Genomic DNA, 12503 nt, shown 5'->3' with positions numbered 1-12503 from the left:
CTGCTGGAAGTGGCAAGACCATTTTGAATAGTGCAACAAACAAAGCAGTGGCTAATGATGGCTGAGAGCATACACCCAGGTTTTCTCATACTGTAATGGATATCTTGAAAGAGGAAGTGAAAAAGACGAGAGATGTTCTATTTCCACATTGAAGACAGCATACCCTACAGGTAGAGAATGAAAGTGTAGTGAGAAAAGACAACCACAGTTCACTGACAGCTGTTATAGCCCTGTCCAAGGGGATGTAGAGGTGTGCTGTTTGTATACTGACCTCACTGTGTGGGTAAGCAGGCCTGCAGTAGTACTGTCCCTGGACTATTAATCCAGAATCCCAATATAATATTCCGGTGACATTTGAATCCAATACAAATCTGGATTCAGAAGCTGGCCGAATAATAACAATGTTACTTAACCATTGCTTGTTGTCATAAAAAAACCCACCTGGTTACTAATACCCTTTAAGGACAAAACTCTGCTGTCTTTACCTGGTCTGGAGTACATGTGATTCCAGACCCACAGCGATGTGGCTGACTCTTAACTAATTTGTGGCAACTAAGGAGGAGCAGTAAACACTGTTTTTGCTAATGATACCTATATCCCATGAATGAATGAAAGGAAACAAGTTGTCAGGTTCATTGAAAGCATTGTCATATTTGACCAGTGGAACCACATAGATACTGTTTAAATTACCACACCACTATCACTGATCTCTATTAGTCACCCCTCCTACCTATAATTCATATGTTTCACTTCACTTTCCTACACTTAGCACTGCTGCAGCTAACAGCTTCCACAGTATGCCAGCTATTTTTCAAATCCCATTTCACCTCACCCTTACAGACCGATAGCTGATGTCCCCATGCTCTTCTCAAGTTTTCACCTTCCTCCTCACGTTGTCCTAGTCCATGTATCCATTCATACAGAGAGTCTCCAAAAAGTTCCAGAGATGTAGAGGAAAGGAATGTAAAGGTGATTCTGGATAGGAGTGAAAGTAACAGGGTAGTTGTTATGGGATCTTTTAAATTTCCAAATATTGACTAGAAACGTTATAGCTCGAGTACTTTAGATGGGTCAGTTTTTGTCCAATGTGTGCAGGAGGGTTTCCTGACACAGTACATAGCTAGGCCAACAAGAGGCAAGGCCACATTGGACTTGGTACTGGGTAATGAACCGGGCCAGATGTTAGATTTGGAGATAGGTGAGTACTTTGCTGATAGTGAACACAATTTGGTTATATTTACTTTAGCGATGGAAAAGGATAGGTATATACCACAGGGCAAGAGTTATAGCTGGGGGAAAGGCAATTATGATGCAATTAGGTAAGATTTAGGATGCATAGGATGGGGAAGGAAACTGCAGGAAATGGACACAATTGAAATGTGGAGCTTGTTCAAGGAACAGGTACTGCATGTCCTTGATAAATATGTACCTGTCAGGCAGGGAGGAAGTGGTCGAGCGAGGGAGTCATGGTTTACTAAAGAAGTTGAATCTCTTGGCAAGAAGAATAAGGAGGCTTTTGTAAACTTGAGACATGAAGGCTCATTTAGGGCACTTGAAAGTTACAAGTTAGCCAGGAAAGACCTAAAGAGAGCCAGGAGGGGAAATGAGAAGTCTTTGGCAGGTGGGATCAAGGAAAACCCTAAAGCTTTCTATAGGTATGTCAGGGATAAACGAATGACGGGAATAAGATTAGGGCCAGTCAAGGACAGTAGTGGGAAGTTGTGCATGAAGTCCGAGGAGGTAGGAAAGGCACTAAATGAATATTTTTCATCAATATTCACACTAGAAAAAGACAATGTTGCCAAAGAGAATGCTGAGATACACGCTATTAGACAAGACGAGATTGAGGTTCATAAGGAGGAAGTGTTAACAATTCTGGAAAGTGTGAAAATAGATAAGTCCTAGGATCCTCTGGGAAGCTAGGGAGGAGATTGCAGAACCTTTGGCTTTAATCTTTATAGCGTCATTGTCTACAGGTATAGTGCCAGAAGACTGGAGGATAGCAAGTGTTGTCCCTTTGTTCAAGAAGGGGAGTAGAGCCATCCCTGATAATTACAGACCAGTGAGCCTTACTTCGGTTGTGGGTAAAGTGTTTGGAAAGAATCAAAAGTGATAGGATTTATAATCATCAAGAAAGGAATAACTTGATTAGGGGTAGTCAACATGGTTTTATAATGGGTAGGTTGTACCTCACAACCTTACTGAGTTCTTTGAGAAGGTGACCAAACAGACAGATGAGGGTAAAGTGGTTGATGTGGTGTATATGGATTTCAGTAAAGCCTTTAATAAGGTTCACCGTGGTAGGCTATTGCAGAAAATACAGAGGCATGGGATTAAGGGTAATTTAGCAGTTTGGATCAGAAATTGACTAGCTGAAGGAAAAGAGGGTGGTGGTTGATAGGAAATGTTCATCCTGGAATTCTGTTACTAGTGATGTGCTGCAAGGATCCGTTTGGGGCCACTGCTGTTTGTCATTTTTATAAATGACCTGGGTGAGAGTGTAGAAGGATGGCTTTGTAAATTAGCAGATGACACTAAGGTTAGTGGAGATGTGGACAGTGTCAAAGGACGTTGCAGGTTACAGAGGGACATAGATAACCTGCAGAGCTGGGCTAAGAGGTGGCAAATGAAGTTTAATGTGGAAAAGTGTGAGGTGATTCACTTTGGAAGGAGTAACAGGAATACAGAGTACTGGGCTAATGGTAAGATTCTTGGCAGTGTGGATGAGCTGAAAGATCTCGGCGTCCATGTACATAGATCCCTGAAAGTTGCCACCCAGATTGGTAGGGCTTTTAAGAAGACATGCAAGCTTTTATTGGTAGAGGGATTGAGTTTTGGAGCCATGAGGTCATGTTGCAGCTGTACAAAATTCTCATGCGGCCGCACTTGAAGTATTGCATACAGTTCTGGTCACTGCATTATAGGGAGGATGTGGAAGCTTTGGAACGGGTTCAGAGGAGATTTACCAGAATGTTGCCTGGTATGGAGGAAAAGTCTGATGAGGAAAGGCTGTGGGACTTGAGGCTGTTTTTGTTCGAAGAAAGTTGAGAGGTGACTTAATAGAGACATACAGGATGATCAGGGGATTAGATAGGGTGGACAGTGAGAATCTTTTTCTTCAGATGGTGTTGGCTTGCATGAGGGGACATAGCTTTAAGTTGAGTGGTGATAGATGGAGGACAGATGTCAGAGGTAGGTTCTTTACTCAGAATAGTAAAGGTGTGGAATACTCTGCCTGTGACAGTAGTAGATACGCCAACTTTAAGGGTATTTAAATGGTCATCGGATAAACATATGGATGATAATGGAGTAATATAGGTTAGACGGGTTTCAGATTGGTTTCACAGGCCAGCACAACATTGAGGACTGAAGGGCCTGTTTCACACTGTAATGTTCTATGTTCTATAAACAAGGATACACAATAGAGGAACACCAAAAAGCAGTAGTGATGAAGGTAAGTCATCGCTTCATTTCACATGTGAAACTATCAGCTCATGCATCGAGGATTGTTTGACAATGATGCGGTAAATCTATCTGTAGTGAATTGGAACATTATCAGGAGAGGAGTGGAGTGCAATGAACCTGGGGATGAACAGTGGCAACAGAGCTTCCAGATAGAAGCCTGAGGAGGGGCCCCATATGGAGTACAGTCAGAGCAGCAGCAGGAGAAGAGTGGAGAGGATCACTGAATCCAGAGACAGCTCCAATGATGATATCAGGTTTTATAAAGTGACATGGCAAGAAAATTGGCAGTTTAAGAACCAGCTTTACGAATTTGGTGAGTTGTGGATCAGTTTGAAAAATTAGTTCCTAGTTTATTGAATTTGGTTGGGAAAGTTCAAGGAGGAAAATTCTCCCCCATGGAACGCTGCTGCTGAATTATGTGGGAAATCAGAGACACTTCAACTATCCATGGTGATCATGTATACAGGAAGTGTGCTGAGATGCAGTTCCTGATTCACTGCATGGACTGGCTGGAGCTGCAGATGGACTCACTGTGGACCATTCATTATGCTGAGATTTATTAGAAAGCATGTTTAGTAAGCTGGTCACACAAGTAATGGCTACACAGGCAGAAAAGTGGGTGACTACTAGGAAGACTGGTTAGTACACACAGGCAGTGCAGGAGTCCCCTGTGGTCATCCATCTTTCAAAAAGCTATACTGTTTCGGGTACTTTTGGGGTGGGTGGTCTCAGGTTTGTGGCACCACGATTGGTTCTGCTGCACAAGAACGGAGGGTAAAAACTGGGAAAGCTATTGTGATAGGAAACTTGAGTCAGGAATGTCTCAGAGAGGCTGCAGGGCATTCTGAAGGCGCAGGGTGAACAGCCAGCAGTTGTGGTTCATGTCAGTACCAGCAACATGCATAAAAAGGAAATGAGATCCTGTAACAGGAGTTTAGGCAGTTAGATATTAGTTTGAAGAAGAAGACAACCGAGGTCATCTCTTAATTACTTCCAGTGCCATGTACTACTGAGTATAGGAATAGAAAGAGAGGACAGATGAATGTGTGGCTAAAGAGGTAGTGCAGGAAGGAGGGCTTCAGGTTTTTAGATCATTGAGACAATTACTGGGCTAGGTGGGACCTGTAAAAGCTGGGCAGGTTGTACCCGAACTGGAATGGGTCCAATATCTCTGCTGGGATGTTTGCTCATGCTGTTGGGGAGCTTTTGAACTAATTTGGCAGGGCGATGAGGGACAGGGTAGATAAAAAGCTGAGAACAGGGGCCAATCATACATAGAAGGAATGCCAGAACAGTAGGTGGAAAAGCTTGGTTAAGGCACATGGGAGGTCCAGAAAATTGAAGTATCTATTTTAATGCAAGGAGTTTGACTGGTAAGGCTGATGAACTTAAAACATTGATCAACATGTGGGAATATGATATTGTTGAAATTATTTAGACATGGTTGAAGGAAGTACAGGATAGGCAGCTTAACATTCCAGGTTATAGAAATTTCACATGCGATTGGTGGGAGAGTAAGAGAGGTGAGGCATTCATTATTGATAAAGGAAACCATCACTACAGTAATGAGGTACAGCATCTTATAAGGGTCTTCAAATGAGGCCATCTGGGTAGAGCTTAGAAATAAAAAAAGGGGTAATTACCTTACTGGGATCATACTACAGGTCTCCCAGCAATTAGAGGGAGATAGAAGAGCAGATATGTCAGCAAATCACAGAAAAGTGTGAGAGAAACAAGCTTATGATTGCTTTGCTAAAATTAATTGGGATTGCCTTAATATGAAAGAATTGGTCAGGATGGAATTTTTAAAGTATATACAGGAGATAATTTTATGCCAGTACATAGATAATCCAACTAGAAACAGAGCAGTGCTAGACCTAATCCTAAGGAACGAAACCAATCAAATGGTTGAGTTTCAGTGGGTGAATATTTTGGGGTTAGTGACCACAACTCCGTAAGTTTCAAAGTTATTATGGAAAGGAATAAGGATAGTGCAGAGGTAAGTGTCTAAGTTAGGGGTAGGCTGATTTCAATATCATTAGACAGGATCTATCAAAGATAGATGGAGAGCAGTTACTTCCAGGTGACTGTACATTTGGAAAGTGGGAGTCTTTTAAAAGTAGTATATTGAGAATTCAAGACCAGTGTGTTTCTTTAAGAATGAAGGTTAAGGGCAGCAGGTCCAATGAACTGTGGATGTCAAGGGATATCACAAGTTTGATAAAGAAAAAATAAGTCAGGTACATTGCATTAAAAACAGGGGAAGCCTTTCAAAAGTACTGTGTGAAGCAACTTAGGAGGGCAATGAGGGGCCTCGAAATATTTTTGACAGATGTGATCAAGGAAAACCCCAAAACTTTTATTAAGTATGCTAAGAGTAAGAAGATAACCAGGGAAAAAGTGGGATCTATTAGAGACCAAATGGGCAACCTGTTTGTGGAGCCAGTGTATTCATAGAGGAAGAAAGACATTGTTACTAGGGATTTCAGTTGGGATATTGAGGTTCTAGAACATAGTAAAATTAATAAGGAGAATGTATTTTATATTTTAACAGATAAAGTTGTAAAAATGCCCAGGACCTGATGAGATGTATCCCAGATTTCAATGGGCATAAGGGAGGAGACTAATGGGGTCCTGGTGGAGATGTTGAATATTTTACAAATGAAGTGTCAGATGACTGGAGGATAGCTAATGTTCAAGAAGGGCAGCAGGAATAAACCACAGAATTTCAGACCAGTTAGGCTGATGTTAGTGGTAGGGAAATTGTTGGGAAAAATTCAGAAGGACAGGATTCATCAATATTTGGATTTGGATTTGGAATAGTCAGCAGAGATTTGTTCAAGAGAGATCCTGTCTGATTAATTTAATTGAGATTTTTTAAAAGGTGACTTAATGTATTGATGAGCAGTTGATGTAGTTTACATGGACTTCATTAAGGCCTTTGACAAGGTCCCATTTGGAAAGCTGGTCCAAAAGATAAGAGCCCAGGGAATCTATGGTGAGTTGGCAAACTGGATCCAAAACTGGCTTACCAGTAGGAGGCCAAATGTAATAGTGGAGTGCTGCTTTTGTAATTGGAAGCCTCTGACCAGCAGTGTACCACAGGAATCGGTGCTTGGAATCCTTGCTATTTGTTATGTATATTAAATACTTGGATGTGAATGTAGAGGGTATAATTAGAAAGTTTACAGAGAACACGAAAATAGATGGTGTTGTTCATAGTGAGGAGGATATCTCAGGCTGCAGTCTAATATTGATTAAATTGGGCTGAGCAATAGCAAATAGAATTTAATCCTAATAAGTGGGTGACACAGTACCTCAGTGGTTGGATCTGGGTAACCACACTCAGAAGGATGTGATTGTACTAGAGAGTGTGCAGAGGAGATTTATCAGAATGTTGCCTGAGATGAAAGGTCTCACTTATGAGGAGGGACTGGAAAGACTGCATTTGTGTCCCTTGGAGCAGAGAGGGGAATCTAATTGAACTATACAAATTTCTGATAGAGATAGGGGAATAGACAGTGAGTTTTTTCCCAATGGTTGGCAGCTGTGTCTAAGACCCAGATAGCACAGGTTTAAGATGAGGAGCAAGTGGTTCAGAGGGGATTTGAAAAAAAAACAAGAGGAAGGTAGAAATATCGAACATGCTGTCTGAGAGGGTGCTGAAGGCAGGTACTATCACAACATTTAAGAAGCACCTGGATTTTATTTAAAATTCTGGAGCATAGCAGGCTCTAGACCAAGTGCAGGTAAATGGGATTCGTGTACTTTGGGGTTTCTTGGTCAGTATACACATGGTAGGCTAAAGGTCCTGTTTCTATGCCGTATGACTCTGGCATTTGTGCTGTAGCAACGCAAGGGCAAAGACAGTGTGGTGCGAAATTATCAGTTACACATATTTCATTGGAGAGGACCCAAATCAGGATTTCCACAATCCAGTTTATAAGAAGTTGATGACAAATGAAACAAAAACTCCAATGATTTGGGAAATTTGCCAGAAAATTGGCATTCGTGGTTTACTTATCGATTATTTACTTATCTATGCTACTTAACTGTGTGATCTGCCTGTATTGCTCACAAGACAAAGCTTTTCACTGTGCCGCGGTACACGTGACAATAAATTCAATTCAATTCAACAACAACATGGCATAGGACTTTGCACAAAGCTTGTGACACTTGCTCGGTGGTGGGCAAGTTGTTGGAGGTAATCCTGAGGGACAGGATGTACATGTATTTGGAAAGACAAGGACTCATTGGGGCTAGTCAACATGGCTTTGTGCGTGAGAAATCATGTCTCACAAACTTGATTGAGGTTTTTGAAGACGTAACAAAGAGGATTGATGAGAGTAGAGCGGTAGAAGCGATCTATATGGATTTCCGTAAGCCGTTCGACAAGGTTCCCCACAGGAGACTGCTTAGCAAGGTTAGATCTCACGGATACAGGGAGAACTAGCCATTTGGATACAGAACTGGCTCAAAGGTAGAAGACAGAGGGTGGTGGTGGAGGGTTGTTTTTCAGACTGGAGGCCTGTGACCAGTGGAGTGCCATAGGGATCAGTGCTGGGTCCTCTACTTTTTGTCATTTACATAAATGATTTGGATGCGAGCATAAGAGGTACAGTTAGTAAGTTTGCAGATGACACCAAAATTGGAGGTGTAGTGGACAGCGAAGAGGGTTACCTCAGATTACAACAGGATCTTGACCAGATGGGCCAAAGGGCTGAGAAGTGGCAGATGGAGTTTAATTCAGATAAATGCGAGATGCTGCATTTTGGGAAAGCAAATCTTGGCAGGACTTATACACTTAATGGTAAGGTACAAGGGAGTGTTGCTGAACAAAGAGACCTTGGAGTGCAGGTTCATAGCTCCTTGAAAGTGGAGTCGCAGGTAGGTAGGATAGTGAAAAAGGCTTTTGGTATGCTTTCCATTATTAGTAAGAGTATTGAGTATAGGTCATTGGCTCGGCCATTGTTGGAATATTGTGTGCAGTTCTGATCTCCTTCCTGTCGGAAAGATGTTGTGAAACTTGAAAGGGTTCAGAAAAGATTTACAAGGATGTTGCCAGGGTTGGAAGATTTGAGCTATGGGGAGAGGCTGAATAGGCTGGGGCTGTTTTCCCTCGAGCGTCGGCGGCTGAGGGGTAACCTTATAGAGGTTTACAAAATCATGAGAGGCATGGATAGGTTAAATATACAAAGTCTTTTCCCTGGAGTGGGGAAGTCCAGAACTGGAGGGCATAGGTTTAGGGTGAGAGGGGAAAGATATAAGAGAGACACAAGAGGCAACCTTTTCACGCAGAGGGTAGTACATGTATGGAATGAGCTGCCAGAGGATGTGGTGGAGTCTGGTACAATTGCAACATTTAAAAAGCATCTGGATGGGTATATGAATAGGAACGGTTTGGAGGGATATGGGCTGGGTGCTGGCAGGTAGGACTAGATTGGGTTGAGATATCTGGTCGGCATGGACAGGTTGGACCAAAGGGCCTGTTTCCATGCTGTACATCTCTATGACTTTAGGGACAAATACATTCCAGTGTGACCAAATCTGTCAACAAGCATGTAGAATCCAAACGTGATGCAATAACTGACACCCTAAATCCCAGTGAATAGATATATCATTAACTCACTGTAATACATCCCAGGGAATGCGCATACTCAGCGTTCACTGTATCACATCCCAGGAAATACTCATATCCAGTATTCAACTGTTATATTGCAGTGAATACACGCTAAGCAGTTACTGAGTGAATACACAGACCAAAAAAGTCCCACCTATCATTGCGGATTTCATTGTCAAACAGGCCCTGAATAACTGCCACCTACACAAACATATCAGTAAACCGAGACAGTCATGGTCATGATCATGATGTTCTATAAAAAAGGAAGTTCAAGGTCTATTTCATAAAGATATACATGTGATCACCAAGTACCATTACATTGAGTACTCGGTGGGTGCATTCATTTTATGTGATGCGATGAGTGCTGCGTTTGTGTATTCACTAGGACCTGATACTATGAATGCTAGGTCTGTGTGTTCACTGGACCAATGTACAGAAGTGCTGGGTGTATGTTTTCAAACAGACACTAATTCCTATGATCACCGAGTACCATCATCAAATACCAGATTTAGATCCTTTGAATGCTTTGTATTGTGCTCCTCCTTCACTGTCAGTGGTGGAGGCAGACTGTCATGCCTCGGGCCTAGAATGACATTGGAAGCTGTCTCCTGGCTGCATGAGGCTGTGAGGATTGAGAGGGATACCTGACCAGTGACAGGCAGCTTCTGTATCACCACTGCACCCTGCAATGCTGGTGTCACTAACAGAGGAGCAGCTAAAATGCTATTTGCAATTGGAAGGCTCCAAGAAAATCATCTAGATGCAGACAACTGTTGTTCATCTGACCCACTATCTGGCCTTTCACGAGGGTGTGAAAAATCTGGCTTCCTTTGGGTTAAGATAGAATTTGAGAATATGGGGTAAAACCCTAAGATCTAAAAGAGCATCAAGAAGGACTATGGTTCTCAGTACAGTGCTTTGGTGTGGCCTCAAGGTGGAATCTGGTGGCTAAGTTTTGTTACTGTTTTACAATGCTGATGTTAAACATTGCCACTGACCTGATGACTGTCTATTCGATTGCAGGGTGCACTATCCGGCTTTGTTGTCAGTGTCATACTGACAATGTGGATAGGAATCGGCGAGCGTGTCTATCTCCCAACACCTAATCAGACTCGACCGTTACCCCTCAGCACAGCAGGATGTCTTGATCTCGGCACTGATACCCCAACATCAGTAAAAGCAGGCGCCTATGGAGGAACACAACATGCAGAAAAGATGATTTCCAGGTAAAGTGAAAAGAACTGAGACCTTGAACAAAGTGTTTGTGGATATTCATGTTCCTACAGTATTGTAGTTTGGTTCTGTTGTGGAATTTGTAATTCTGTTAAATTATCTTAACTATTTTACTGTCTGCCTCCCTTAGATATACCCCTTTTTCCTCCTTATTAAGGTCACATGTCTCACATATTCTTAAAATAACTGGATAAGTTATGAAAGGCCTAAGTACAACAAATATTGTCTGTACATTTGGCCCTGGTACACAGAGAATTGTCAATAAATGTTCTTACTTGCTTATGCTCCTTGTGCTATTTCACCAATAAAGCAGAATTGTCAGGCAATTTGTTAAACCTATTCACCACCGTCCCTGTGTAAGTGCCATCCAACTTCACCTGTGTGACCTAACACTGAAATTACCCAATTATGTGGGGTCAGGTGGAGATTGCTCTGTTTTAATACAGGCTGTCAGGTCTGGGGACACTTCACACATTCAGGTGAAGGGAGAGGGTGCTGCAGAGATTGGCAATATTGGTGAGTGGTACCCCTGGCATTCAGGTTTCTTTTTTTTTCATTCACTCGTGGGACGTGGACATTGCTGGCTGGGCCAGCATTTTATTCCCTGAGAAGATGGTGGTGAGCTGCCTTCTTGAACTGTTACAGTCCACATGCTGTAGGTTGACCCACAATACCTTAGGTAGAGAATTTCAGGATTTTGACCCAGCAACAGTGAAAGAATGGCAATTTATTTCCAAATCAGGTTGTTGAGTGGCTTGGAGGTAAACGTGGAGATGATGGAGCTCCCATATATCTACTGCCCTTGCCCTTCTAGACGGAAGTGACCATGGTCTTGGAAGGTGCTTTCTAAAGATCTTTAGTGAACCTCTGTATTGAATCATGTAAATAGTACACACTGATGCTGCTGAGTGTCGATGGTGGAGGAAGTGGATGTTTGTGGATGTGGTGCCAATCAAGTGGGCTGCTTCAACCTGGATAGTGTCAAGCTTCTTGAGTGTTGTTGGAGCTGTACCATCCGTGCAAGTGTGGAGTATTCCATCACACTCCTGATGTGTTCCTCATTGATGGTGGACAAGCTTTGGTAAGTTGAGTTATTCACCACAGCATTTCTAGCCTCTGACCTGTTCTTACAGCCACTGTGTTTATGTGATGAGTCCAGCTGAGTTTCTGGTTAATGGTAACTCCCAGGATGTTGCTAGTGGGGTATTCAGTGATGGTAACATCATTGAACATCAAGTAATGGTGATTAGGTTGTCTCTTATTGGAGATGGTCATTGCCTGGCATCTGTGTGGCACGAACGTTACTTGCCACTTGTCAGCCCAAACCTGGATATTATCCAGATCTTGTCACATTTGGTAATGGACTGTTTCAGTATCTGAGGAATCATGAATAGTGCTGAACATTGTGCAATTATCAGCAAACATTTCCACTTCTGATCTCATATTGGAAGAAACATTATTTATTGTCCCCATGATCCAGAATATGGAGGATGGAAGGGCTAAGATAAATGAGTAAAAATGTTAACAATCTTTGACCCAGGCTTGGAACTTGAATGAATAAATTGAATTGAATTGAATTTATTGTCATGTGTACAGAGACACAGCAATACAGGCAGATCACCTAGTTAAATAGCATAGATAAGTAAATAATAGGTAAACAGTGGCAAAAACAAAAACACAGGTCTTAGCAAATGTTAAGAGTTTGTGAGTCTGTTCAATATTCTACCGACATTAGGGTAGAAACTGTTTCGAAACTGGTTGGTTTAGGCTTCTGTACCTTCTCCCCAGTGGTAGAGGTTGTAGAAAAACATTGCCAGTGTGTGGTGGATCTTTGAGAATGTTTGCGGCCTTTCCTTGACAGTGGGCCTGGTAGATGGATTCTGTAGACGGGAGGTTGGCCTTTGTGATTGTCCGGGCCGAGTTCACCACTCTCTGTAACCATCTTCGATCTTGAATGGTACAGTTGCCATACCAGATAGTGATACATCCAGACAGAATGCTCTCAATGGTGCACCTATGAAAGTTGCCAAGGGTACTCGCCGTCATGCTAAACTTCTTCAGCTGCCTGAGGAAGAAGAGACAGTGTTGGGCCTTTGTAACCAGTGCGTCCACATGAAGAGTCCAAGAAAGCTTGTTGTGGATGACCACTCCCAGGAGCTTGACACTCTCCACTCATTCCACCTCT

General features: G+C 42.4%; 1 protein-coding gene across 1 annotated transcript in view; it reads left to right on the top strand.

Annotated features, from left to right (window-relative positions):
• LOC140467219 (sodium-coupled monocarboxylate transporter 1-like) overlaps window positions 1–12503 on the top strand; it is a 95611-nt gene that overhangs the window by 66488 nt on the left and 16620 nt on the right. The window contains exon 12 of the mRNA XM_072563442.1: window positions 10109–10311. Within this exon, the coding sequence (XP_072419543.1) occupies window positions 10109–10311 (203 nt within the window). The remainder of the gene's footprint in view (window positions 1–10108; window positions 10312–12503) is intronic.

The sequence above is a fragment of the Chiloscyllium punctatum genome, chromosome 45 (genome assembly GCF_047496795.1).
Source record: "Chiloscyllium punctatum isolate Juve2018m chromosome 45, sChiPun1.3, whole genome shotgun sequence".
In the NCBI taxonomy this organism is placed as follows: Eukaryota; Metazoa; Chordata; class Chondrichthyes; order Orectolobiformes; family Hemiscylliidae; genus Chiloscyllium; species Chiloscyllium punctatum.
Note: the sequence above shows the minus strand (reverse complement) of the source record. Positions and strands in the feature narration are given on the sequence as shown.